Source organism: Sapajus apella, unplaced genomic scaffold (genome assembly GCF_009761245.1).
Source record: "Sapajus apella isolate SASKATOON/1434 unplaced genomic scaffold, GSC_monkey_1.0 scaffold86, whole genome shotgun sequence".
NCBI classification, from domain to species: domain Eukaryota; kingdom Metazoa; phylum Chordata; class Mammalia; order Primates; family Cebidae; genus Sapajus; species Sapajus apella.
In genome coordinates, this window is record NW_022437026.1 from 3751346 (window position 1) to 3777633 (window position 26288).

The 26288-nt window shown below is 49.8% G+C and overlaps 1 protein-coding gene across 50 annotated transcripts in view; it reads left to right on the top strand.

The window, feature by feature from the left end:
• CACNA1C (calcium voltage-gated channel subunit alpha1 C) overlaps nt 1-26288 on the top strand; it is a 703883-nt gene that overhangs the window by 451781 nt on the left and 225814 nt on the right. For all 50 annotated transcript variants that reach the window (XM_032254241.1, XM_032254239.1, XM_032254246.1 and 47 more), the window contains exons 4-5: nt 13992-14131; nt 22140-22279. In XM_032254241.1, coding sequence (XP_032110132.1) covers nt 13992-14131; nt 22140-22279 — 280 coding nt within the window. The remainder of the gene's footprint in view (nt 1-13991; nt 14132-22139; nt 22280-26288) is intronic.

Below are 26288 nucleotides of genomic sequence, written 5' to 3' on the forward strand. Positions count from 1 at the left end.
GCAGCGATGCTTTCCTTCCACAGCAACCCGTGCCAGAGGAGCCTGGCTGCCGGAATAAGGCTCTTGTTCTATGCATTTGACATGCATGCTGATGACCCTGGACCATATGGGAAGGGTGTCCAGGCTGTCACTGGTGGGCATTTTATTTCCTTGCCTGTTGGTTTTAAGGAACCTGGATAGATGCTGCCCTGTGCCTGTCTTAGCACAGGAAGCAGAGCTGAGCAGCAGAGATGAAAGGCATACAGAGGCCAAGGAGGCATCCGGCCTGGTGTAGCTGGTGTGCTTGGAGCCATGGGGGTTCCTGCTCAGGGGCAGAACCTCTTGTGGGGCCACAGACCTGGAGCAGTCTTAGCCTGGGTAAGCCCAGGGGCAGGAGAGAAGATGGAGGTTTGGCTAAGACAATAGAAGCCCTGCACTGCCCTGGACCCATGCCTGCTTTGATAAATAGCCCTTCTCTGCTTCATCTATCCATTCACTCCCTCATTCATTCATTATCCATGTACTTCTTTGCTGTCTTCTCACCAGCAGGGCTCATGTGGCAGGTTGCACACACAATCTGGGTTGTCATTTCTCCATGCTGTGCATCCTTCCTGCCCGCTAGCCTGTACTGTGCATCCCGGAGGGCAGAGAAAGCATCTCCTGCCCTTTGTAACAGCGGTCCTTCGTTCCAGTGCCCGCAGGATGGGCCCTTGCCACAGACCATCCATGTTGAGAATACTAAGGTGTCCTGTTGGTTGCTGCTTATTTGAATTCACATAGTGGGGGCAGGAGGAAGGGTTGCCTAGGAAGAAGGGAGGCCACTGCCCCTGGAGTTGCACCCCAAGAGCTCGGAGACAGGCAAGCTGAGAGGTGAAGCGTGTTGTCAACCGTGATGTGCTGTAGGCACCAGAGGGAGGCTGTGGCTGGGACATTGCCCCGGATGGTGCTCGGTGTCCTTCCACTTCCATTCCGGAGGATTCTGTGAGCCTCCAGTGCCCAGCACTGTACAAGGCACCATGGGGAGCAGAGGAAAATCTGCCCTTGGAGTGCTCCTGCTCCTGAAGGGGGAGTGAGGTCTTGCATGCTTGCTGAATGGAAGGACCTGGAAAGCAGGCTGTCATGCCATGTCCCAATATCCCAAACAAGCAGCAGACAGACTGGCCAGGAAGCTGCAGAACCACAGGAAAAGGAGACCAAGAGTCCTGGAGAAGCCAAAGCACTCTCCCAGGGGAGGCGGAATCCAGCTGGCCTGGCTGTGACAGCTTCCCAGGCAAGGGGCTGCAGGGGCAGGGATGGAGATGGGTGGGCAGAGAGGCAGCTTCTCCACTGGAGCAGTGAGAGTTGGGAGGAGACAAGATACGTAGGTGGGGAGGGAAGGATTTAAGCAGAGAATTTGGGGCCTGATGAACTACTAATTGGGAATCCTTATAAGTTCTTGAGTTAGGGAAGTGGCATGATCAAAGTGAGATTCCAGAAGGTTCCTTGTCAGGAATTCACTGCTCAGAAATTCCTTCATCCCTCGAAGGTAGGAAAAAGCCACCACTAGGGAGGGAGATACTAGAACTACATCCCTGTACCCTCCAGCCGTAGCTCTGAGGCTGGGCTGTGAAGGGGCCTCTTGTCAGTCTCTCTATGGGCTGTAACGTTACTGCCTCCCTCCCACAGTCTCATCCTCTGCTCCACAGCTCTGTGCTGCACGTAACAAGAGGCTAAGCACAGAATTACACTGGCTACCCTGGGCGGGGAATTTAGGCTGATCTCTGTAAATCTAGTCTGAGAGTGTAATCTGAACTAAGCATCTCCCGGACAGGCTGGGAGCTAACAGGGAGGCAGCACAGCAGGTGTCTTCCAGTGCCTGCACGCTACTGCCTTTTCCACCTGGGCAGGACTCAGCTGAGCTTCAGTATGCCCAAATGGCTGGTAAGGGGCGGAAGCACTGAGCAGCCATGCAGAGACAGCACATGAGCCCATCAATAGGGCTGCTTTCAGAAGCAAGTACTAGAAAACTCAACTCGGCATGGCTTTCACAATAAGGAAATTTTATTTCACATACAGGAAGCCCCAAATTAGGGTGGCACTGAAGTTGGTTCGACTGCTTCCTCCGGGATTTTAGTTCTTCCCACGTTTTCCCTTTGCCACCCTCAGCATGTTGCTCTTATCATCAATTAGTAGACCTCATGGTCCCCAGATGGCTGCCACAGTTCCAGACTTCACATATAGACATGGATGTGTCCAGTTCAATGGGACATCATTGCGCTTTTGTGCTGCTATGCCTCTCTCTCTTTTTGAATCAGTGAGAAAATTTCCCTTTAAGCCACATTGGCAGGGCTGGGTCTCAGGCCACGTCCGAAGCCAGTGAATGGAGGAGAGGAAAGGGATAAAGTCAGTTTCAGCTGGTTAGACCAGTGGTGGGTTCATAGCCGGCAGTGTTCCTCACAAGGTGGAGACCAGCTCTGACAGGCAGGTCTGACAGAAGAAAGTGTGTGTTGTGGGGGCAGGGAGAGGGGGGAGGTCTGTGCAGCAGCCACACATGACTCAAAATTTAGGCACTCAGTGTAGCCCCCACAAAGCCCCAACACGCTTCCCATTCTGACAGCTGTGCCAGGTAAAGGGGGTTTGGGGGCGGTTGGGAGGTGAGCTGATGGAGTCCAGCTTTCTTTCTAGCCACAAATAATGGGAAAAACATTACATTCAATGTCCTGCTAGCAGTAAGGATTTGTAGAGGATTACCTAAGCCCCCTGATCTGTTTGCTTATCTGTATAGTGGAGATATTTTTTATCCATCATACGGAGTTACTCTTGGGATTAGAACAGAAGTGTCCAGGCTTAGACTGTTGTTGATGGCAGCTATGGTGGAGGTGATGGTGGTGGAGATGGGGGGAGGTGGGAATGGTGGGAATGGTGGGAATGGTGGTGATGGGGGAGGTGATGATGGTGATGGGGGAGGTGGTGATGGTGGTGACAGTAGAGGCAGTAGGGATGGTGATGGTGGTGGTGGTGGTGGTGGTAGGGGATGGTAGGGATGGTGGTAATAATTATGGTGATGGTAGTGGTGGGGATGGTGGTGTGGTGGGGGTGGTGGTGATTCTGATGGGGATGGTGATGGTAATGGTAGTGGTATGATGATAGTGGTGGTGGGGGGGGATGGTGGTGGTGGAGATGGTAGCGATGGTGGTGGTGATGATGGTAATAGTAGAGGTAGTGGGGATAGTGGTAATGGTGATAGTGGTGATGGTGGTGGTGGTGATGGTGGTGTGGTGGGGATGGTGGTGGTTCTGATGGTGATGGTGGGGTAGTGGTAGGGGTAGTGGTAATGGTGGTGGTGATGGTGGTGGTGGTGATCGTGGTACTAGTGATGGTGGTGTCAGTGGTGGTAATGGTAGTGGCAGTGGTGATGATGGTATAGGAGAGGTCATGGGGATGGTCGTAATGGTGATTGATAGTGGAGATGGTGTGATAGTGACGGTGGGGTGCTGGTGGTGATGGCCGGGATGGTGGTGATAATGATGGTGATGGTGATGGTGGTGGTGGTAATGGTAGTGGTATGATGATAGTGGTGGTGATGGTGGTGGTGACGGCAATGATGGTGGTGATAATGGTGGTGGCAGTGACAATGATGGTGGTGGTGAAGATGGTGGAGAAGATGGTGATAGCCTTGAGACGGTAGTGATGGTAGGGATGGTGGTGGTGGTAATGATAGTGGTAATGGTGATGGTGGTGGTGGTGATGACAGACGTGATGGAGGTGGACATGGCAGACAGTTGGGGATTGAGAAGTACAGAGCAGGGATGGCCACTAAGCTGCATCTTGGAGGAGTAGAAGGAGTTCTTAGAGGTGGAGGATGAAGGGGCAGGGATGGGAAGGGCATGAAGAAGAGAGCTGCCGGAAGTAGCCTGCTTGGTTTGGGTATGATGAGCCTTTGGTGTGGCTGGAGCACAGAGTGCGGCTGGGGAATGGGAAGGTTCAGACTACGGTAGACCTCGAACCATGCTAAGGAGGCTAGATCCCATTTAAGGGTAGAAGGGAGCCACTGAAGGCTTTTGAGCAGTAAAACTGCCTAGGGGTCAATGAGCCTGGTCAGGAAACTCTTTTAATATCCAGACAACCCATGATGGGGGCATGAGTCGGGAGAGGCCATGGGGTGAGGCAGAAAGACAGGGTCTTGTTCCCTGGGCCAGGTGTTGGTTTAACTCCTGAGAGAAGGTAGGGTTAGTAGAGAGTTTTAAGACCACTGCCGCACTTTTTCTCCATTTGGGAAATTACATGCTAGCGCACAGGTCACTAAGCAAATGCCCATTGTCCCCTGGAGTAATTCAGCCCTGATTGGTAATAACTGTTACCCTCTCCACTCCATTGCCCTCAAAGAAGAGGTAATCACCATGAGCACAGTGAGCTCCTTGGAGAGTTTGGGACTGTGGCCATGCTCTGACACACAGCTGCCCAGTGACAGAACGTGTAGTCTTATGAGGACATGACAGCCTGGGACAGAGGAGGTCAGTGGAGAAGGGGCTTCTGCCCTGGGTAGGTAGTTGGCCTGAGCGGCATTTGGGCTTCCTCTCAACTCCAAGAGGGTGACACAGGGAGCAGTGTGGCAAATGTTGATCATGCCCTCTGTACTATTCAAACACTGGACACCAAACAAAGAAATCAAATGCCCCATGCCTGCTCTGTAGGTTGCAGCTGGAAAAACATGGGCCATGAGGAGGCCACTGGGGCGTGCAGAGCTCCTGCAGTGACTTCTCATCCCCAGGCCTGCCTGTGAGAGGTCAGCACAGGCACATGTCTGGGCCAGGGTAGGGGAAGTGAAGAGCCCAAGAGGCATGCACAGGGCTAGTGTCAGACAGCAAGGCAGCCGTCGGCACCCTGGATCTGAGCACCCACACCCACTTGCTAGGGCAGGGAGGCAAGGCAGGTCCCAGGGAGGAAGGCGTACACTCAAGAAACTGATAGGTGAATAAGCCATTTCAGCTTAGCATTGTGGGCAAGCACAGAGAAACCGATGAGTTTGAGAACGGTTTTTTAATTTTATTTTTTTTAAACTGAGCTACTATAAAACCAATGAAACTAGTATACTTTTCAATTTACCGAGCCTCAATTGCAGCTTGCCCTCAATAAATAAGTGCATTGTTCTCTTCAAGGCTGCTTTGCTCTTAGGCTATCACTGGTTTTCCCTGAACTTCTGCTTTACAAGAATGTCCTGAGTGTAAGTCCAGAACGTCCAGAGCAGCAGGCGCCTTCTAGCAGAGGCTGCCGCAGAAGGCCCCGGGCAGGACCTGCCCACAGGATGTGAAATCACAGCATTGTCCGCCTCCCTGCCCAGCCCCTCTTCCCAACCTAGGCACGCCCTGCACATCTGGCCACCACCTCACTGCAAAAGGCTGTGCTGTCAAACCTTTCAGATCCAAGAGAATGCTTCTTTTTTTTATTGTCGTAAAATATATGTAACAAAATTTACCATTCTAGCCATTTTTAAGTGTGAAATTCAGTGGCATTAATTACACCCACTATGTTGTGCAACCATCGCTACCATTTCCAAAGTTTTTCATCTCCTCAACCAGGAACTCCTTTCCCGTTAAGCAGTAATTCCCATTCCTCCCTCCCCCAGCCCCTCGTAACCCCGAATCTGCTCTATGCCTCTGTGAATTTGCCTACTCTGGATCTTTCATGTAAGTGGGATCATACAGTATTTGTCCTATTGTTTCTGGCCTCTTTTGCTTAGCACAGTGTTTTCACGGTTCAGCCTTGCTGTAGCATGTGTGAGAATGTGTAGGCACCACATTTCTGTCAATGGGAGAAAGGCTTCTTAATGGCTGAATCTCAGGCACAGGTGGAGACCCCAGGAGGAGGAGGCCTTCAGCGCGGGAGGCCTGCTGCCCACCCCTCCAGCCATACCTGACAAGCAGCCCTTTGCCTGCCCAGCGGCTCCTGTTGGGCACAATGGGGCTTCAGACAGTCTGTGGGTGGAGACGGCCATGCTTCGGCAGAAAGAATGGCAGACTGGCCATGGAGAAACCTGCATGCCCCTCACACAGGCAAGATGTGTGGCCTTGAATTAGCTCCCTCGCCTTCCTATCCCAAGGAGGCTGGGATTCGTGTCCTGGTTTTTCTGCCAGCCTTTTATATTCTCCAACTCATTGATGTCCTGAGAGGGCGATGCGGCAGGTGCTGCCAAGTGCTGCAGCTCTCGGGAAGTATTTGTGGCATGTTGAATACATGGGAGAAGAATAAGGCAATGAGAGCTAAGGGGTTGCGCTTCCTTCGTCTCTCAGAGAATAGGCCAGAACCACATGTAGCGGTCTAGCTGATTAGTACTTAAGTTCTGAAGCAACTGGAGATACCATGTACGGCTTGAAATATTACTATTGTGTTGATTGTCTTTTGTACATTGTACTGAGGTGGAATTACATAACTGGGCTTCTCATCAATTCTGCTTGGTGGAGAATTCTTGGCAGCTTCCATAAGTACATTTACATATATCTAAGTGGGGACACACAGCCTATCTTGGTATGAGTTCTCACACCCTGGGTCTGTCACCTAGTGGATGTAGCCCGACAGTGTTCAGCACAGGTGGGTGGGCGTCCCCCAGCTCTACCATACACATGGAGACAGGCGCTTTGGTCTCTCCAGACTGTCCTGGTCCCAAGAGATCTACCCTGGCATGTCTTCTGCTTACAAGGAGTCTGTGTTCCTCTAAAGCACAAATAATAATCTCATTAATGAAGGATGTTTTATTATAAAAACTATTTGTATTCATGGTGATCCTCAGAACAACGAGGAGAGGAAGTGAAGAAGAGGAACTCTTTATTCCGTCCCATGTCCTGAAATCTCACTGTGCCTTGGGCCGAACTGCACACACACACACAGGGCTAGGCAGCCTCCTTTGCCATAGTGTCTTGGAGGGACTTTGGAAGTCATCTACCATTTTGGAAATGGTATTCAGAGTTCCAAGAAAAATGAAAAAAACACAGATCCCTCAAATCTTATGCCGAATGCAGCAATAAAGCCAGTAACAGTCTTCCAGACTGGTCAGTAAGAGGTAGCTGCTGCCCTTGTGTATATTCTTTGTCCACACCCTATCATACTGGCTCCCTGGACCCTCTTCAACTGTTAGGACCCTTGGACACTCAGCATGTGGGTTCGTGGCATTGCTCTGGTTCAAGAGGGGATGGAGAGTCAAAGCCCCCTGACCTAACCTTCCCCTTACCTATACCTGTCCCGAGGCCCTCTGTGGAGGACTGGAGCTCTTTGCAGGACTGTAATTTTCTTAAGTCCTTTTGTGCAGGAGAAAATAACCCAGAGAAGTAGAGTGACTTGTCCGAGGACATGCAGCCAATTGGTGCCAGAATCAAAATTATTACCATCCTTCGAAGACTGTTCTCATCAGTAAAGACTTCATTATTATTCTCATTCTTGAGTCTTTGTTCTCAAGAAGCTTATAATGTAGTTGAAAAGGGTAGCAATATATACGTGCGAAGGTAAGTGGAAAACTCAGATAGCCTGTACACATCAGTGTCTAATTAACTCCACAAGTGTTTAGAAGGTGTCATCATTTCTGGAACTGGGGCTCTCTCTCCACTGAACTCCTCTAAATATTCCTGACATGAGTGTGGCCATGGACCCCCAGTTGCCAGTAGCAGATCTAATAAATGAACAGGGAGAGAAGGAAGAAAGGGAGAAAAGAAGGCAGAAATAGGAAGCAATAAAGGAAAAATGGATTTGAAGAGAAAGTGATAGAAAGGAGGAAGACGGCATCTGTGGACAAGGTCGTCAGCCTACCCCAAGGCTGGCAGGGATCTACCCACTGTCAGAGGAGCAGGGTCCTCCAGGGGTGCCGGGGAATCCCGTCCCATTGTTGCACTGCTACAAAGAACTACCTGAGAATGGGTAATGTATAAGAAAAGAAGTTTAATTTGTTCATGGATCTGCAGGCTGTATAGGAAGCACAGTACCATCTGCTTCTGGGGAGGCTACAGGCAGCTTCCAATCAAGGCAGAAGGCAAAGGGGGAGCAGGCACATTTTTCACATGGTTAGAACAGAGCAAGAGAGAGAGTGGAAGGGGCAGGTGCCACACACTTTTAAATGACCAGATCTTACAGGAATGCAGAGAGCTCACATATCACCAAGGGGATGGGCTAAGCCTTTCATGAGGGATCCACCCCCATCACCCAAACACCTCTAATCCTAGGGATCACAGTTGAACATGGATCTAGGTGAGGTTATGCGTAAATGTTATTCTGCTTTTGCTCAGTCTGAAATCTCAGTCCTCACATTGCAAAATACAATCACCCCTTCTCAACTGTCCGCCCAAAGTCTTAAATCATCTGGCATTAACTCAAAAGGCCAGACTCATCTGAAGTCACAGTGTTGGAGGGCCCAGCAGGAGCAAGATGGAGGGTAAATCCCTTCCACCTATGGGCCTGGAAAATCAAAAGCAAGTTAGTTAGTTACAGGATACAATGGGAGTTTAGGCATTGTGTAAACATTCCTGTTCCAAAAGGAAGAGATTGATCAAAAGAAAGGAGTTACATTCCCCGGGCAAGTTCAAAATCCAGTTTGGCAATCATGAAGATCCAGAATGACCTGCTTTGACTCCATGTCCTACATCCAGGGCACACTGGTGTGAGGGGTGGGCCCCCGAGGCTTTGGGCACAGCCCGTTTGCAGCTTTGAGAGTCTGGGTGTTTCCTTGCTGTTGGTCTGGGGTTCATTCTCTCTTCTGCAGTTGTTCACACCTCCTCTGCACTAACCAACCTTAACACTGAACGGTAGAAATGGGAGTCTTCATCTGTTCTACTTGGCTTCCAAAGTTTCCCAGTTCCCAAGATCACCAAAAGGGCCAGTTTGCACGCTAAATATTTGGGGCCTTCTCAATGAGCTCTGCAACCATCCGGGATTCAGGCGGACACACAGGTCTCTGGCTTCGGAGTTCAGGCATGAGGAGGGCTGCAGAATTGTGTATTCATGGAACGAGAGGCACTTGGGGCATCCACGAGAACAGTCTTTGACCAACTTTTTCTTTTCTTAACCCCATTCATACTTGCCCTTAGATGTTTCTGTGACAGCACAACATATGTTTTGAAGGAATTAGCCAAGCTGTTTTGCTTGTTTATGTTTTTTGGTTTGTTTTTTTAAAACAATTCTGGAAGGGCAATCATGCCTCTAAGGTCTGAGTGAATAACACTGCTTGTTGTAACATTGAGTCAGCACATGCACACACACACTGCACACACATGCTACACGGTGACTGTGTCACAGAATTTTCTGCAGCTGTCCTCTGGATTCCTGTTCAGACCCCTTCTTACTGGCTCCCTGGGCCCTTTCAGTTCTGTCTCAGACCATCAGACAATCAGGCATGAGGACTGTGCAACCAGCCATGTCTCTGGGAATAAGTGGGACCAGTGAACTGCATTTCTCCAGTACCCAGTCAGGCAAGATGGGATGAACAGACCTTTGGCTCGAAGGTCAGAAAGTCTGGTTTCCTGTCCTCTGGGTGTTTCTCCCTGGCTTCAGTATCTTGTCAGTATCCTAGTTTTTCAGATGAGGAGGGTAGTTAGATAACCTTTAAGTCTCTTTCTCTCTCAGACTTAATGATTTTAAGTGAGGTCCTATAACTTCTGCTGGAGATAACTTCCCATAATGTGAAGGGGCTTTCTTGGGGATGAGGTTTCTGATGGGACACACATCCTGATTGGGATTTGTAGTGGCTGTTCTGTACTGATTTGGAGCCCAGCCTCTGTCCTTTTGTCTTTAGTCTGCCCGCTCTCCTCTTTCAGCCCTCCCCTGCAAAGTGAATTCTGCTCTGGACCCCACCTCTGTAGGTCTGATCACCAGTATCTCCAATTCAGCAATTTCATAACTGATGTCTCTACCTTCCTCCAAAACCCCTCTTCCTCTTCTTGAAGTCCCCTACTGCAGTGAGAGGCATCACCATCCACACAGTCACCCAAATTAGAAACCTCAGGGAGGGGGCATTGCACATCTCCGTACTGCCTCTTCACTCAACCCCTACGTGCAACCAGAAAACAAAGCACATGCTTTCTTCTCTCAAATCCACCTACGTCTCACCAAACCCACTATCTCTACCTTGGCTCCAGCCTCCATTATCTCTGCATGGGTCACTCCCCTACCCTTAACCCCATCACCCATTCTCCAGCCGGTGCAGGACGTATTTCACCAGATCATTCCCATTCTCCTCAGAATAAAACCCAAGCATCCAGGCATAGCCACGAAGTTCCTGGTCATCTTGCTCCTGCTGGGCCCCCCAGCCCTGCTACTTCAACACTTCACTCCAGTCAAATCAAATATTTGCATAGCAGAACTGTCCATACTTTCCATCTTCTTAGTTCACTCTCCACCTGTAATGCCTGATCCCCTCCACAGCCCTACCCCCTACCGCCAGCCCCTAAGCTTCTTCACCTGGACAACTCTTTATCCTTCGAGATTCAGCTTGAAGATTCTTACTTTGGGAAGTCCATCCATAGCCAGCTGTGCTTGCCTCTAGAGCACCATGTACTCATTGTATTGGAATCATCTGTCCATTTGCCCCACATTGTACCAGTACATCCTTGAGGTCTATTTCTGAGACTTTTTCCTCAAAAGTCCAGCACCCAACACTTACATAAACATGTGTGTGAATGCTTGAGTTAATGTTGAATGATCACTGTCAGGTGGGACAGATCCCTCTGGGTCTCCACATGTTCTATGCCAGGGTGCGGGACATATGTTATGTGGCATGGATCAAGGAGTAGGCTTTATTGGGAGAATTTGCCAAGGCCAAAGGCCAAGAAGAGAAGTCACATCCCCCAACCCTTCCATCTCAAAAAGAGATATGCCAGGTCCAGGATGCTGCTGGGCCTAGTGGAGGTCCCCCACTACACCCTCCCACCCCATGACTCTCTCTTTTTATAGGGAAATTAAGCAAGAGAAAGCAGCCTATCAATGAGGGAATAAGCAGACTGCTTGGTACTGGGCAGTCTGGACTAGGGGTGCCAGCTGTTTACAGGGGTTGTCTGGGAATTCGTTTCCCAGCGCATAGGGCCCTCAGAGCCTTCAGGATATTGCTGCTGTCTCTGCCAGGAGGGGAGAGGGGCTCCATGCTTGAGTGCCACCTCTTCTGGAGGGCTCATTATCTAGACAACCCAGAGTGAGCTACAGGGTCACTTTATGACAATCCAACAAGTTGTGCCACACTGATCATGAATGACTGAGGGGACAGATGGGTGGATGGATGGATGGCTGAGTGGGTAGATGGTGGGTGAGTAGATGAGTAGACGGATGATCAGGTAGATGAATGAGTGGGTGGGTGAATGGATGAATGGGTAGATGGATAGATGGGTGAATAAATATATAGATAGGTGGGTGGATGGGTGGATGAATGGATGGATGGATGGATATATATAGGTGGGTGGGTGGGTGGATGTATAGATGGATGGATGGATGGATGGTGAGTGAGTATATATGTATGGGTGGGTGGATGGATAGATGGGTGGATGGGTGGATGAGTGGGTGGCTGGATGAGTAGATGAATGAGTGGGTGGGTGGACTGACAGATGAATGGATGGGTGGGTCAGTGCGTGGATGGATGGATCGATGGATGGACAGATAGGTGAATGGATGGATGGATGGACAGGTGGGTGAATGGATGGATTGATGAATGGGTGAGTGGCTGGCTGGCTGGCTGGTTAGAGAGTGGGTGGGTGGGTGGGTGGTGGATGGATTAATGGATAGGTGAGTAGGTGGATAGTGCAGGGGTGGAAAGATAGTAGATTGATGGGTGGATGGACAGGTGGGTGAATGGATGGATGAATGTATGAGTAGTGGGTGGGTAGGTGGGAGGGTGGGTGGATTGGTAAGTGCATGGGAAGATGGATGAATGGGTGGGTGGATGGATGGATGGATGGATGGATGGATGGGTAGGTGGATGGATGGATGGGTGGGCAGGTGAGTGAAAGTGTGAAAGCAACTAGCACATATGAAAGCACCTGTCACCCAATGGATACCCAACTTGTGTTTGTTCCCTTTTCCCCTTTCCTTTCCTTTCCTTTCCTTTCTTTCTCATCCCAGCTTCAGCTCTCTGAGAATACAGAAAGAGTTGGCCCTGTCATCTGGTGGCAGACATGAAAGCTCTGAACCAACATGTGTTGGGGATGAGGAGATGGGCTGGGTGGCTGTGTGACAGCACCTCCATTCCCATTCCCACAAACATTCTTAGGTTCTCCTGTGCTGTTTTGTCTCATATTTTCTTCTTCAGCACTGCCCTAGTGTACATTTTAACCCAACATCATTTGACTTTAAAAGATTGGAGCTTCCCACACACTGTGATTTGTTCCTGGGTCACAACTCCAAGACAGCTGCCTCCCTAGACCAATTGCATGGCCCAAAAATGGGCAGGAAGGGAAGGACGAGTCTGCGTCTGAGATGTTGATTAATTCTGACCCCTGTACTCCCTTCCCACTGCCTCTGCATGATCTGGGCCTTCATCAGCATAGGAGCCAGTGGTTCTTCAGGGTACCTCAGAAACACCTGGAAATTGTCTACAATGCACATTTCCAGACTTTGCAGCCAGAAGATCTATTTTGGTTGGTCTGGGTAGGACCCAGAATTATATAGTTTTTAACTTTGCATCCTCAAACTGCTTCACAGTGAGGCTGGCACTCCCTACATGCCCAGGAGATTGTGATGGAATGAATAGGAGCTCAGGGTACTGGTATGGCCTGATGGCTCCTGCAGAGCTCTCCATCAGGCTCCTGATGGCCCTGCTTTGGAGGACCATCCCAGCTGGCCAGGCAGGAGGAGGTGGACCTTTGTGGGCAACACCCCTCCTTCAGAAAGTGGGTGAGCCTGGAGCACCCCCTCACTACTGCTCCCATATGCACATACCAGAGCTCCTTCTGACCTGGCAGAGGAGGGGAAAATGGGTCTAGAGGTTCTAAGCCAAGTGCCCACTGGGGACTGTGAATAGGCCCACCCCACTCCGGAGGGCCTGTGCCCAAATGCAATGTGGATGGGTGTTTCATGGCTCCAGTGAGGGATAGCTGAGGCTTCTGCAGAGGTGAGCAGTGGAGCATGAAGACATCCAGGCAGCCTTTGCCTGGTGGAGGCCATTAAGGCTCTGCACTTGGGATGGGAGTGTGGGAGAAAGCAATTAGTGGTGAGGGAAGTGCATGAATCAGCACAGAGTTGGCTCGCTCTAATTGAGTCAACGAATTTGTCCTGTTCACACTGGGCTCCCAGGGATGGGAGCTGCATCCTTAAATGCAAAGCCCTTCTTCAAGGTGGCAGGGGATGAAGAAGACTGTCCTCTGCCCCTCGAGGAAAGAGAGTGGCTCTTTCCATTCTGCACCCCACCCAGTGCCTGCCTCCATCCTCAAAATGCTGATTTTCTTTGCTGAACTGTTCTATGTCTTTGGACAGAAGGTTTTATTTTCTCAAGAAAGAGATGTCACATTTCTGGATGAGTGTATGTGAGCAAGTTGCCTCTGTTCGTGCTGCTCTAAAGGGTTCTTCACCATCTCCATTTCTTTGCAGCTGCGGTTTCCCTCTGTCTTTTGGAGGAACTCAGCTAGTACACTCCCCAAAACCAAGTCCGCTGTCTTCGGGGCTTGTTCCTGAAGTTGTGGCACAATTTTCCAGGAGCTCTGCTTTAGCTCGTTCTCTTTTTGCCCTGACATTGTTTCCCTTTAGATGAATTCTCTTCTGGGACGGCACAATACAATGTCAACTGATTAAATAAAATTTTTTGAAAAATATATAATTTTTCCATCAGTCTAATGTTTACATTTAAATGGGGGACCTTTGAAGCAAAAATTAAAATCCTGTAATCCCCAGTAGCTTGGTGCTGTCATGGCACAACAGGCTGTCGAGTTGCTAATTTGGCCTGAGTGTCCCCCTCTGTCCCACGACAGAGGGGGCAGCATTTTCTTCCATCTACTTGTGAGATCTGCTGATTCCGAACTTTCCAAATCCCCAATCTAATGACTTATTTTTCTCTCTTTTCTATTTTTGTTTCCTAGGAACGAGTGGAATATCTCTTTCTCATAATTTTTACGGTGGAAGCATTTTTAAAAGTAATCGCCTATGGACTTCTCTTTCACCCCAATGCCTACCTCCGCAACGGCTGGAATCTCCTAGATTTTATAATTGTGGTTGTGGGGTGAGTATCACTGCCTATCTCTTTCCCTTTACCTTACTAGTGTTGCAGGACTTTTCCTTAGTTTAGCTGAAGACGGAGTCCATGTCACACAGCCACAAAAATTTAGGCTCGCAGATGATTTGGAGAGTGAGAAAAATGAGATTTATTTTGCAAAAAGGAACAGAAAGGGAAACAGGGACTCTTAGCAAAGTGAGAGTATGCTTCCTGCCCACGGGCTTCCCGCCTGCAGATTGAATCCCAGGTTCCACCCAGGAAAAGGAGGGGTCAGGCTTCTCCCTGCTGCAAAGGGGGTGAACTTCTGTGGCCCCACCCCAGTGTGCACTCCTCCCAGTGTGCAGGCTGGCTGGAGTTTCTCTGGGGACCCCTTCCCACCTGGCTGTCTCAAAAGTACATCCCTCTTATTCCTTCTGTATTATCTCTTTTCGTTTCGTTCTAATTGTGCTGGGCTTCAGGCAAGAAGAAATGATACATGAAAATCACTTTGATTTCAGACTCCCCTTAGAGGGACAGGGGCTATGACCCAAGAGCACTCCTCTCCCCCGCTCCCACACAGGCATGCACACATGGGTGGACCTGAGTGCTCCTAATGGAACCCAGACTGCTCTGTGCTGCTAAGGAGAGCCCCCTGCGTAAGGACTTTCATTTCATCTCAGACCACATCTGGCCCTGCAGTTCCTCTGACAGTTTCCCTGCTGTCTCACTGAGCACATTTGGGGCAGCTCAGCAGTGAGCATGCAGCCTGTAGGTGTGGGGTGATGGTGGGGGTGCATGGGCTGTGCCTGTGCTCTGGACTCATACAGAGACCTCATCCCCATCCTCACTCTATAGGGGGCCTGGTTCTATGGCCCCAAGAAACCAGCCTGCTCAAGACAGGTGGATGAGAAGGAGACAGGGAACTATGAAAGGCCAAGATGACAGGTAAGCAAACCCCAATCAAATGCTGCTTCCCCCAAACACCTTGCTCCAGTATAGCATAAGATAAGGCAGAGTCAGTCTAAGCTTTCAAAACCGCAACACAAAGAATCTTGAATAAAATGTAGAACTGATCTCCTTCTACATAAGTTGGTAACCTCACAAAAAGATTCTCCATAAAATATTTGTACCTAACAGGCCTACGTACACTGGTGAAGTGTAATTTATTAAAACACAGTTGATGAAGGTCCAATAACACATCTGTCTTGTAATAGGACGGAGCCCACTGCAGCAGATTTTACCTGGAGAACAAGCCGGCTGCTTTGGGCTAGTCCCTTGTTACTCTGACCCCAGTGAGTGCTCAAGTGGCTGCCACCTTGGACTCTCCCTCCCTTGGAGTCCTGGCAGTCTGCAGAGTCAAGGTCAGAATGTCAGGAACTCTTTATCCCAGAGGCCTATTTTTGGAGGATCCTTTTGTGCCATCCCGGAGGAGACACAGCCATTGTGGACGTCTCCAGAGCACCCGCCATTCACCATCTTGTGGCAGTGCCTGGTCTTTACTGCAGGAAGTAACGCAGGAGGACATCGAGATCATTTGCAAGTTATGTCCTCATCTCTGGCCATCTGGATGGTTCATAAGGTTGTTTGGACACACATTGGGTTTTTTAAATTTTGCTCCCTGACCAGTGAATGATGCACTTTGGCCACATGAACCTCAGGGGTATTTGGGTGATACGACGGGCACTAAGGTTATTAGCATTATTAGCCAGGTCTAGCTCTGGCGCGGGACACTTGGAGTGTGCATGCAGATTTTGCGGCTGCTTCTCATGCCAGAATAAACAAAGAGTGGCTAAACACGTGCCTTGAACACTGCAGTAAACCACAGCAAGAGTCCTTAAGGTGGGTTGTTCCAAAGGCCCCTAAGTCCTTTTTAGAATTCAGCATCTTTCTCCAGGCCTCAGTCTTCTGGGAGCCTTTTGCACATACATAGAAAAGAGCCTCGGGAATGAGAGCAGATGCTTCTTGGACAAACAGAGGGATGAGGGTGATTTGCAGGGACGAATTTTGTTTAGGCAAAATTTTGGAATTTTGGATTGAGTTGCAGTGGATTATATGTGCTTTGCCCCATATGTGGTCTTACTTAAATCATGAGTCAGGGGAACAGAGACAAGAAATATAGGTACCAAGTAGGAACCCTAAGAGTGGGGGGCCCTGCCTGGGTTGCACAGGGAGGGAGTGCAATGGAGCATCTCTGGGCCACATTTGGTGCCTCACCTGCAGCCTGTCTAGACCCGGCTTCATCCCTTAGACTCCTCCCCACAACCGTAGGCAGCCAGACTTTTTTGGGGGGTCAGCCTTGATTCCAGTTGCATCCCCCTGGGGTCTAGGCCATGAGGCTGACGAAGGGAGGGAGGCGTCCAGATGTCTCCTCCTGTTTCTGGGCCACAGAGTTCATGATGCCAGCAGTTCCCCAGCTCATGGTTGGTCTTGCACTGGGCCATATTTGGCACCTAGTTTCTCTTCTCCTAAGGGCTCTTCATCCTGTCTAAAGCAGCACATCCTTGTAGTGATCCCCCATCACTGGTGGGTGCAGCTCACCACCTCTCTTCGGCCCGCCTCCTTTTCCTACTTCCTTTGCAATATTAAATGGGTGCCCCTTTGCTTCCCTGTGTCTCTTGGGAAATATGGAAATATCTGCTATCCTTGGCCCCTTCTCTGTAGCTGTAGGGGAAGGTTTCTCATGGCCTCCCACAAAGCTGGGTGGGGGCTGACACCCTGGAGAAAGGTGGACCTGCCTGCCTACTGCCTGAGTGCCAGGCTAAGAGTCTCATCTCTACGTTGCTATTCTGGTGGCACATGAATGACAAGTAGCATTTCTTTCCTTCCTAAAGCAGAGGACCCTTGGTGGTGGGATTGCTGAATAAACATGGAGGGACTATGGCAGCCTCGGATCTACCTCCCCCTCCCCAGGGACCAGAGACTCCTCAGTGGATCTTCTGCTAAGGAGGTTCCATGCCAGATAGTGAGGCTTGATTGCATCCCTGCCTCCCCAGCAGGGTGGTGGCCCTGCCTTTTGCATTCTCTGGGCTCATGATCATTCTACAGCCTCACAATCCTTTTCTTCTAAAAGCTCCACTGCCTGGCTACAGATCTGCCAAACACACCTCCAAAAGCAATCCTCCGGCCAGGCATCCACGTCAGAGGCCAGCCCTTAGGGACCAGTGGGCACCGAACAGTGGTTTCGCCTTCAGAATGTTTCATTGAGGAGAAGTACAGCAGCCACTCCCACACCCATGTTTGAATTTTCTGTCCCTTCAAAATTAAAAGCAGATACTTAATAAAGAGTCTCAACTTGAGGCAGGAGTTAAAGGAAAGTTGTCTAATCTCCACTCCCTTCGCTGAATACTATTTGGTGAACATCTTTTACTCCGATGAGCATGTTGCTTTCTTCCAGGAAACACTGGGAACAAAATCTGGTTTGCATTTGGAAATGTCGTTTGACAAATTTGCAAACTGGTCTTCATTTCCCCAGGTTTCAGTGATCTGGGCTTCAATGGAAAGAGTGTTTCCCTTGTGGAGAAAGAAGCCCACTCCCCCCATCCTGGCAACTTCTGCCTGGGTTTCAAGGCCTCGCCAGCCAACATCAGGAGCCATCAAGTTGCCAGGCTGGGAGACACTGCAGATACAGCCTGAGCAGGGTTGTGAAACTTCATTTAGCTATGCAGTCCACTGTCAGAGTCTCGCTCAGAGGTCCAATATACAGACCAGATAGAAGGGGAGCTGCTCTGGACTAGAGAAGCCAGAACCCCAGTCACTCAGCCACTCAGCGCCTGGGGGCCTCCACGGAGCTCCGTTTCTAGGCCAATCCCCTCACAGCTCAGCCCTGCCTGGCCCTGAGCTTCTGCTAATGCTTCTGGCTAATCTCCCAGCTGCAGCCTCCCATTTCTAGATCCAGTTACCTGGGCATAAGTTACTTAAGAATTCAAGCCTGTTGCTCCTGAATGAAAGTTGCCCTGTCTCACAGTTCACATGTGATATGGGGACCCACTCCTAATACCTGGGCTCCCTCCTTGATCCCAGGCCCCACTATTGAAGAAACATGACCCAGTGTGCACTGCACTCTGCTGGCAATGAATCCATAGCATACCCTCTGGGTATAAAGGTATAAATTTCCCATCACACAGGACGCCCTGCATACACTTTTCCCTATTTTTCTCAGTCGCTGTGAAATGCCCCAAATTCTTGGGCCATCCCTCGTCACCAGTACTCCTGTTCCCATGTGGCTCTGCGCATCCTCTGATCTAAGCCCTCCTTTCTTACCACCCCACTGTGGAAACCTTCCCACTGTGCCCTCCGATTCCCATAGTCCCCTGCCTGTTCAGGGTCAGCCAACTTTTCTGTAAGGACCAGATGCTGTATTCATCTTTGTGAACCATGCAGTCTCTGTTCCAGCCACTCCACCCTGCCCAGCAGCAGGACAAGAACAGCTTCTCCATCAGTGGGTGTAACCGAAGTCCCACAAAACTTTATTTATTAAACAGGGGCCCAGTTCTCAGCTTCCTTGTGGTCACTTCCTGATTCTCCCCTGGGCGCAGCTTTCCCTGCACTTCCTCTCTCAGAAGCCGCCTTCCACCGCACCAGGTTGCTAGGTCTGAGGGGGCCCTGCCAGCTCCTTATTTCTGCTCCACCGCCCCCCCCGGAGCCCTCCAGTTTTGACATTTGTGTCATCCAGACCCTCTATGCCTTACTTCTCCTCTTTACCACAGCCTTCTGCAGACCTTTGAGTCACCCCTCCTTGTGCCTTGAGGATGTGGGTTCTTGGCTTCCTCTACCTCACTCTAACTTCACTTCTCCATTTTCCCTCCAGTAGCTTCTTGGTTCCTGGGTATCTGCCTTCTGGGGAGCCTATTTCAATAGGCCCACTCCCATGCATGTAGCCAATATCCCTGTCACTACTGATAACACCTCCCCATAATCCAGAATCTAACATCTTGCTCTCTAACCAGCACCACCATCTTTCTAGTCCCCTCCCTCTCTCACTCTGACTCCCACGGTCCCTTTATCCTACCACATGCTTCATCCCTGCCCCCATGTCCACCCTCCTTCCAGCAAGCTCAGACGCCATGCGCCACTGCTGCACTCACTCACTTGCATTTATACTCAGCTTTCTTAGTCTTCTCTCTGTTTTTCTTGCACACCTGGAAAAACACCAACCCTAATCAAGTCCAACCAACCGGAGATCTGCTCGGTACCTGGAAAGGGTCAAGAAATCTGCAAAGCTGAGCAGAGTCTCACTTTACACTCGTGACCTCCAACCTCCAACAGGCCCTTGGTGATACCTGAGGGCCCTCCTGCTTTGTCCCCACTCCGTTCACCCTCTGCTTTCTGAGATAACTTTCAGCACCCTTGCCTCTCTCTTTAAACTTCCCATCTCCTTCCCCTTTCCCATTTTCGGCCAATGGCCCTGTTCCCCAGTTCCCTGAGAAAGATGCAATCAGAAGGGAAATTTCATATGTTCCCACAACCATGTGTCTATGCTGACAATGTGCCTTCTTACTGAACCACGACACACGGCCCTGCCCCTACACAGCTGGACACCCTTCATGTGCACCGACTGCCTCTTGCCAGTGAAGGGGCTCTGTCCTACCAGCAATGGTTCCTTCTTGCTTCTGTGTCTTCAAATCTCCGCCTCTGTTAGATGAGTCCCAACACATGGAAAAATGCTGTCCTATCTCCCATACAAAAAACAAAACCCTCTTGACTCCACACCCACTTCTAGTAGCCCCCCTTTTTTCTCTGCTCACTTAGACCAGAATTTCTCAAAAGAGTTGTCTATACGGTAGCCACATGTGGCCATTCAGTACTTGAAGTGTGGCTAATCTGAATTGCAATAATAATAATTATAAGTATAAAATATACAGCATATTTCAAAGATAATTTAGTACATAACAAGGAATGACAAATGTCTCATGAATACTTTTTTATATTTATTTCATGTCGAGATGATGATATTTTGACTATATTGGGTTAAATAAAATCTATGATCACTGTCAATTTCATTGCTTTTACTTTTCCATGTGGCTACTGGCAAAGGTAAATTACACATGCAGCTCACACTCGTGGCTTGCATCATCTTTCTGTTGGCTAGGGCTGTCCATCCTCACCGTCTCCAACTCCTCCCATGCTCTCTTGAACCTGTGTCTGCTGGGCTTTGTCCGCATCACTCCACCAGCACAGATACCTTCAAGGTCTGGATGGTCTTCATGTTGCGAGAGCCAGCGGTCAGTGTTCAGCCATGCCCCTGCAGCATGTGACACCACCGCCTGTTCACTGGCCACTCTCTTCATGTGGTGCCATTCTCTCCATGTATCCTGCTCTGCAAGCCATCCCTCATCCATCTTTCTTGTTGCTCTCTCCTCTCTTGCCCCCTCCATGTGGGAGCACTGCAGGGTTGAGTCCTTTCCCATCCTCTCCTTCTGCGCTGGCTTCCTATGTAGTCACATACAATTTGACTTTAAATATGAACTATCCAACTATTGCACTTTTGTCTCTAGCTTGGACCTCCCCACTAACCTCCAGACACAGAACCAACTCAAGACATGCATTTGATGTCCAAGCCACAGCTCAAATTTCAAGTTCTCAGAAGAACCCTTGATATCCATTCCACCATATCTCATCCTTTCTGTTGCTCACGCCCAAACTGTTGGAATCTTCTCTGATTCCCCTCTCTTTCTCACACCTCACATCTAGTCCATCAGCCAGTCCCACCAGTTTTATCTTAAGATGAATCTGATATCCACCTTTTCCTCACTACCTCCAACACCACCACGTGTTCTGAGCTACCAGCGTCTTGCACCTAGGTGACTGCAGCAGCTGGTCTCTGGCCTCGCCCCTGACAGGCAAATTTCCCACAACAGCAGAGTGATTCTTTTAGACCTGTAGTTAGATCATGTCACTCTCCTGCTCAAAGTCCCCCAGTGGCTTCTGACTCAGAGAGGAAACCAAGCACCCGGTGGGGTTCCCTGTTTCCTCACCGACTTTCTTTCCCAAGGTTCTCCCCTTCCCTGCCCTGCTCCAGCCACGCTGGTTGCTGTTGTTCTTCTAACACACACCCTGCTCCTCCCTCGGGCCCCTGCTGTCCTGCTTCCTGTGCCTGGAACAGTCTCCAGATAGCTAAGTGGGTCCCGCTCTCACTTCCCATAGGCCTCTGCGCAGGGATCATCTGCAGAGTTTTTTGTGCAGACTTCTCTTGTGGGAAGGAAGGCGGCCCCCACCCAGTCTCTGCAGAGCCCCTCCCTGTTCCTCCTCCTCAGCACTCATCACCCTAAGCTGCAGTATCTGTTTACTGATTGCTCAGTTTATTGTCTGTCTCGCTGCGGGAATGTAAGCTCCTTGAGGGGAAGGGCTTTCTCTGTTTTGCTATAGCCCAATTGTCTAGAACCCTGCCGGAGAGCTGCAGGTGTTCTTGTTTGTTGGAGGAGTGAATGTGCCAGCACAAACCTAAAGGGACAGGGCTTTTCGCCCTGCATCTCAGTTACATGCACACGTGGTTTTGCCCCACTTGAGCCCTTCCTGTTTAACCACTCGACCATTCCTTCATTCGTGCAGCACACGTCTCCTGAGCAGCCGCCAAGGCCAGCATGAAGCAGGTTTCCATGGGCCAGGAGCTAGTCAAAGAGAGGGAAGGTGGGTGGGCAGGGAAAGAGAGTATGTGGTTACTGGCACCCCTGGGTGGGGTGTGAGGATGCTGTGGAGAGGGCAGAGGGCTCCTCAAGGAGAGGAGGACTGACGACTTCAGCTGTTTCCCACTTTCGTCCAGCACCTGTCCAGCTCATCCCTTTATGACGGCAGAGGGCCTGACCCTCAGCCCGCTCAGGCCTCCTTGGGCCATGGTAACCCCCTCGGCATGGCCACCACCCATACTGGGGATGTCAGCTTACAAACACCCACAGGCCCCCACGCACACCCACAGCGCCTGCTCCTGGGCTGGAGACACCTACGCAATCTGCTTTTCCAGGCTGCATCCAGAGGTCAGAGCCCCAGCTGGGCACCGAAGCCCTGCCCTGACAGTCCTTCTCTCTTTCCTCTCCTCTAGGCTTTTTAGTGCAATTTTAGAACAAGCCACCAAAGCAGATGGGGCAAACGCTCTTGGAGGGAAAGGGGCCGGATTTGACGTGAAGGCGCTGAGGGCCTTCCGCGTGCTGCGTCCCCTGCGGCTGGTGTCTGGAGTCCCAAGTAAGTGAAGCCTGTTCTTCTATACAGTGTTATCTCCTCACCACCTTCTGCTGTCCTTTGCTGAATTGCCAGGAACACTCTGCAAAGGGACCTGATTCCATGTAAATGGAGGGGTTTTTGTTTTTGTTGTAAAATGAGTTCCTTTGATCTGAAGAACCCAATTCTGATGTAAGTACCTTAAAACAGGCTGTGGTCCCAGCTCCTGGAAACTCCAGGAGAAAGTTCACCACAGTCACTCAGCTACAGGAATACTACTGGAAGGAAGCAATCCCATGGCCCTCTGAGCCACCCTGGAGGCCCTGCGCTGGGGATTTAAATACATTTGCAGCAGAAGAGCTAGGTGGCTAATCCTCGAGGCTCCAGAGCACTTTAGCCAATGAAATTATCTCTACTTACTGTATTTTTCCAAAGAACAATCAGGAAAGCATCAATTGATGTTCTAAAAGTTCTATTTTGACCTTTCTCACTTTCCTGTCAAATGGGGCAGCCCAGGCCTCAGGACCCCCACTGGGGACATCATGCCTATCATTGTGAGAATTGATTCTTCCCAAAGAGAGGAGGGTGTTCAGCTCTCTGAATCAGGGGAAGGGTTTGGAGAGGTCTTGCCTATCCTGATGTCAATCCCATGGACAATGCCTCTTCTGCCACTCCTCCAGAAGCCTGGCCCATTATGGATGCACCCCAGGTACTGAACACAGTGGCTTCAGGCCTCCTGGGGAGGCTCCAGCAAACCCGAGCCCAAGGTACTCCTGGAGGCTCAGTCAGCTTTAGGAGAACTCCTACTCTTCCTTCTTCAGTTTGTGATATCTGAGAACAATTCTGGACTCACTTGCTTAAACTTTACTTTCAGTTCAGCTCGAGTAGATTTGGCTCATGACTCAAGACATAGGAGACCCCTCAGACTAGGCTAGGACCAGATGAGCTTGGAGCTGGGCTGAGGGACAGGTAGACAGAGGTCCTCCGAATGCACGGCCTCTCCTACCCATGCCTTGCACTGAGCGCTTGGTTACCTGTGTGCTGCTGGCTGGGAACTCTTGGCGTCATGAACCCATGGAAATGTGAGGGGCTTTATATTAACCAGTTTATTTTTTGTTCATGCACAGTATAGTGAAAAGATCTTCCTATGACTTTAATCTAGCAGCAGAGGCAAGACTAGAATCAGGTCTCCTGATTTCTAGACCAGCTCTCTTTCCTACCATACAGCACTGCCTCTTTTAAAGAATTAAATGGTATATATCTCTTGATGGTCTTGGATATTCACACGTATATCCTGTCTCTTAAACTACACTATAAGCCCCTTGAAACCCAGAACCATGCCTTCTGTTGCCTCTGAATCCTGCACAATACCTAATTCAGTCTCTAAATAAGTAAGGGGAACTTACCGAATAAGCAAAAGCAAGAGTTTGTTTTCTTTGTAGTGGGACTCCCTGGGCAAAGCTTTTGGCCTATGTTAGGCTCAAAGGGCACACAAAGCTGAGTCACACAAGCACAATTAAAGCAGACTTTCTCTACTCAGTCTTAACCATTTGGGTGTACTTAGGAATAGAAACTGCATATATCACGGCCAGGACCCATTTCGTTTTGAAGCCTAAATTATTTGGGTTTTCTTTGTCAATCAGCCATAACACAATACCCAAAATCAGGAAGTAGGAAGGGAGGATGGCAGTGACTTTGAACATGACTTTAAGAAGCCTGTAATCGTACTGCCGGTGTGTCAGTGATAGGAACTAGGAGTTAATGCTAGACGCCAGCCAACCAAGCAGAATAGACGCAATGACCCTTAGCCTTTTACCTATGTACTTATCAGGGGCCTGCACTTTGTATTAGGAGTATTAGGGCATATCATAAAGAACAAGCCTGGTGTTTTCACTAGGGAAATTTGACAGTCTAATAAAAGAGTGTATCAGTCAGGTTTTGCTGTGGGAATAAACAATCCCAAACTCTCCATGGCCTACAACCAGCAACATTTATACCTGGCTCATGGTGTCTGAGGGTAGCGGTCAGCTGCAGCTCTTCTGCACGCAGCTGGGCTCTGGGCTTGACCACATTCTGCGTGCCATCCAGCTCCGGAGCCCAGGTCGGAGGAGCCCTTACCTTTGGTGGTAGGCCTTGTGGTTCTCATGGCTGAGGGCAGATGCTCATAAAATGGGGCCTAGAGCCAAACCACACCAGCAACTTAAGGCTTATGCTTAAATGTGGCTTGCATCTTAGCTGTTCACATTCCACCGGCCAAAGCAAGTCACATGGGCACCCTCAAAGGTAACGGGGCCAAGAAGTGCACTGTACCTGCAGAGAAGCATGGGTGAATGATTGAGAACACATAGCAGCCTACCACAAAGAGACTGAGGAGATGATTGTTATCAACAGCAGTAGCTACAGTAATTGCTCTAGTACAGAGATTCTTAATTAGAGATGAATATGGTTGAGAGCCACTCATGCCACAGTGCCTTAAAAGGGAGAATTAGATTAGATCCAGTCACTTGGGTTCCACTACAGAGAAAACTTCCCAAGGACGGAGCCCTGTCTCCATCTGCACTTAAGGAAGATAGATGTGTCTTGTAGTGGTCAAGAAGCAGTAATACTCCTAGGAATTCTCTCAAGAAGATGAAGGCATCAAATGCCAGGCCCTCATGTGACCTGCCATGCAGTCCAGGAAAATATTTTTGTCATCAGAGATGATGACACTGAGGTGGTTTTGCTGTTGTGGGTGCCTTGCAGGTTGTTCCATGCTTATGCACAGGAGCAACAACTGTGTCTGGTTTCCTGCAGGTCACCAGTAAGATGGTGACTCTTCCTCAGCTCATCCAGTCTTCTGCCCTTTCTTGCTGGAATAGTGTCTGTGCAGCTTTTGAAACAGTGAAGCATGCAGACCATGATGGATCAGGGCACTGTACCAGTGTGGTTGATGTCATCTACAAAGATGTCAGCAGTATCTCCCCTGACTACAAACCTAGACCAATGCCTTCTTCTTCTACTTCTCATAGCCATAGGTAATCTCCTTCTGTATTTCAGCAAAACTCCTCAAGAGTTGCCTCTACCCGTTGTCTGTGATTCTTGTCCTCCCATTCTCTCTTGAATCCACTCGATCGGGCTTTCTCTCCCACTGCTGCACCAAAACATCTGTCCAGACCATCAGTGATGGCCGTCACTGCACCCAGTGCTCCGTCCTCCAGGGCCATGTTATGTGACCTGTTGGCAGCTTTGGATGCAGCTGATCCCTCCTTGTCTTTGAGTCATTATTGCCCTTGGCCCATGGAACAGTGTTCTTTCTTAGCTCTGCCTTTCATTCACTTGCTTCTTCTTCTTGGAATCCTTTGCTGACTTCTGTCTCATCTTCTCAGCCTCTTAACATTGGGAAGCTCCAGGGGTAGATCCTGAGACCTCTCCTCTGTCTGCGCTTACTCCCTAGTTAACACGTCCAGCCTCCTGGTGTTGAATATCATCTATGTATAAACCACCACCTGTATGTCGTCAGCCCAGACCTTTTTCCCTAACTTCAGACTTGTGTCCCTACCTGCCGACTCTGTTTCTCTCCTGTCTGAATAGCTAATACATGTCTTGCACTTAGCAAGACCCACAGCAGAACTCTCAGTCTTCCCAAAGTCTTTCTCAGATCGCTAAATGCTAGCATCCTTCCAGCTTCTCAGGCCCAAAATCTTGGGCTTATTTTTCTCACTCTTTGCATACAGTCCACCAGAAAACACTATGAGCTTTATCTTCCAAACATATCCAGACTTTGTCTCCTACCACCTGCACACTCAGCTCAGTGCTGGCAGCCCTCACCCCTGGCCTGGATGATGGAGGCAGCCTCCCGCAGGAGTCTCTGCCTCCACCCGTCACGGCCTGGCCCTAACACAATATTCAAATGACCCTCTGAACAGCCAAGTCAGATCATGTCCCTGCGCTGCTCAGGACCCTCCAAGGCTTCCCTGACTTGCCCAGAGTGAGTGCCAAAGTCCCACAGGCCCTGCAGTCTCACCTGAGCTCACCTCCTTCACCCTCCCCTCCT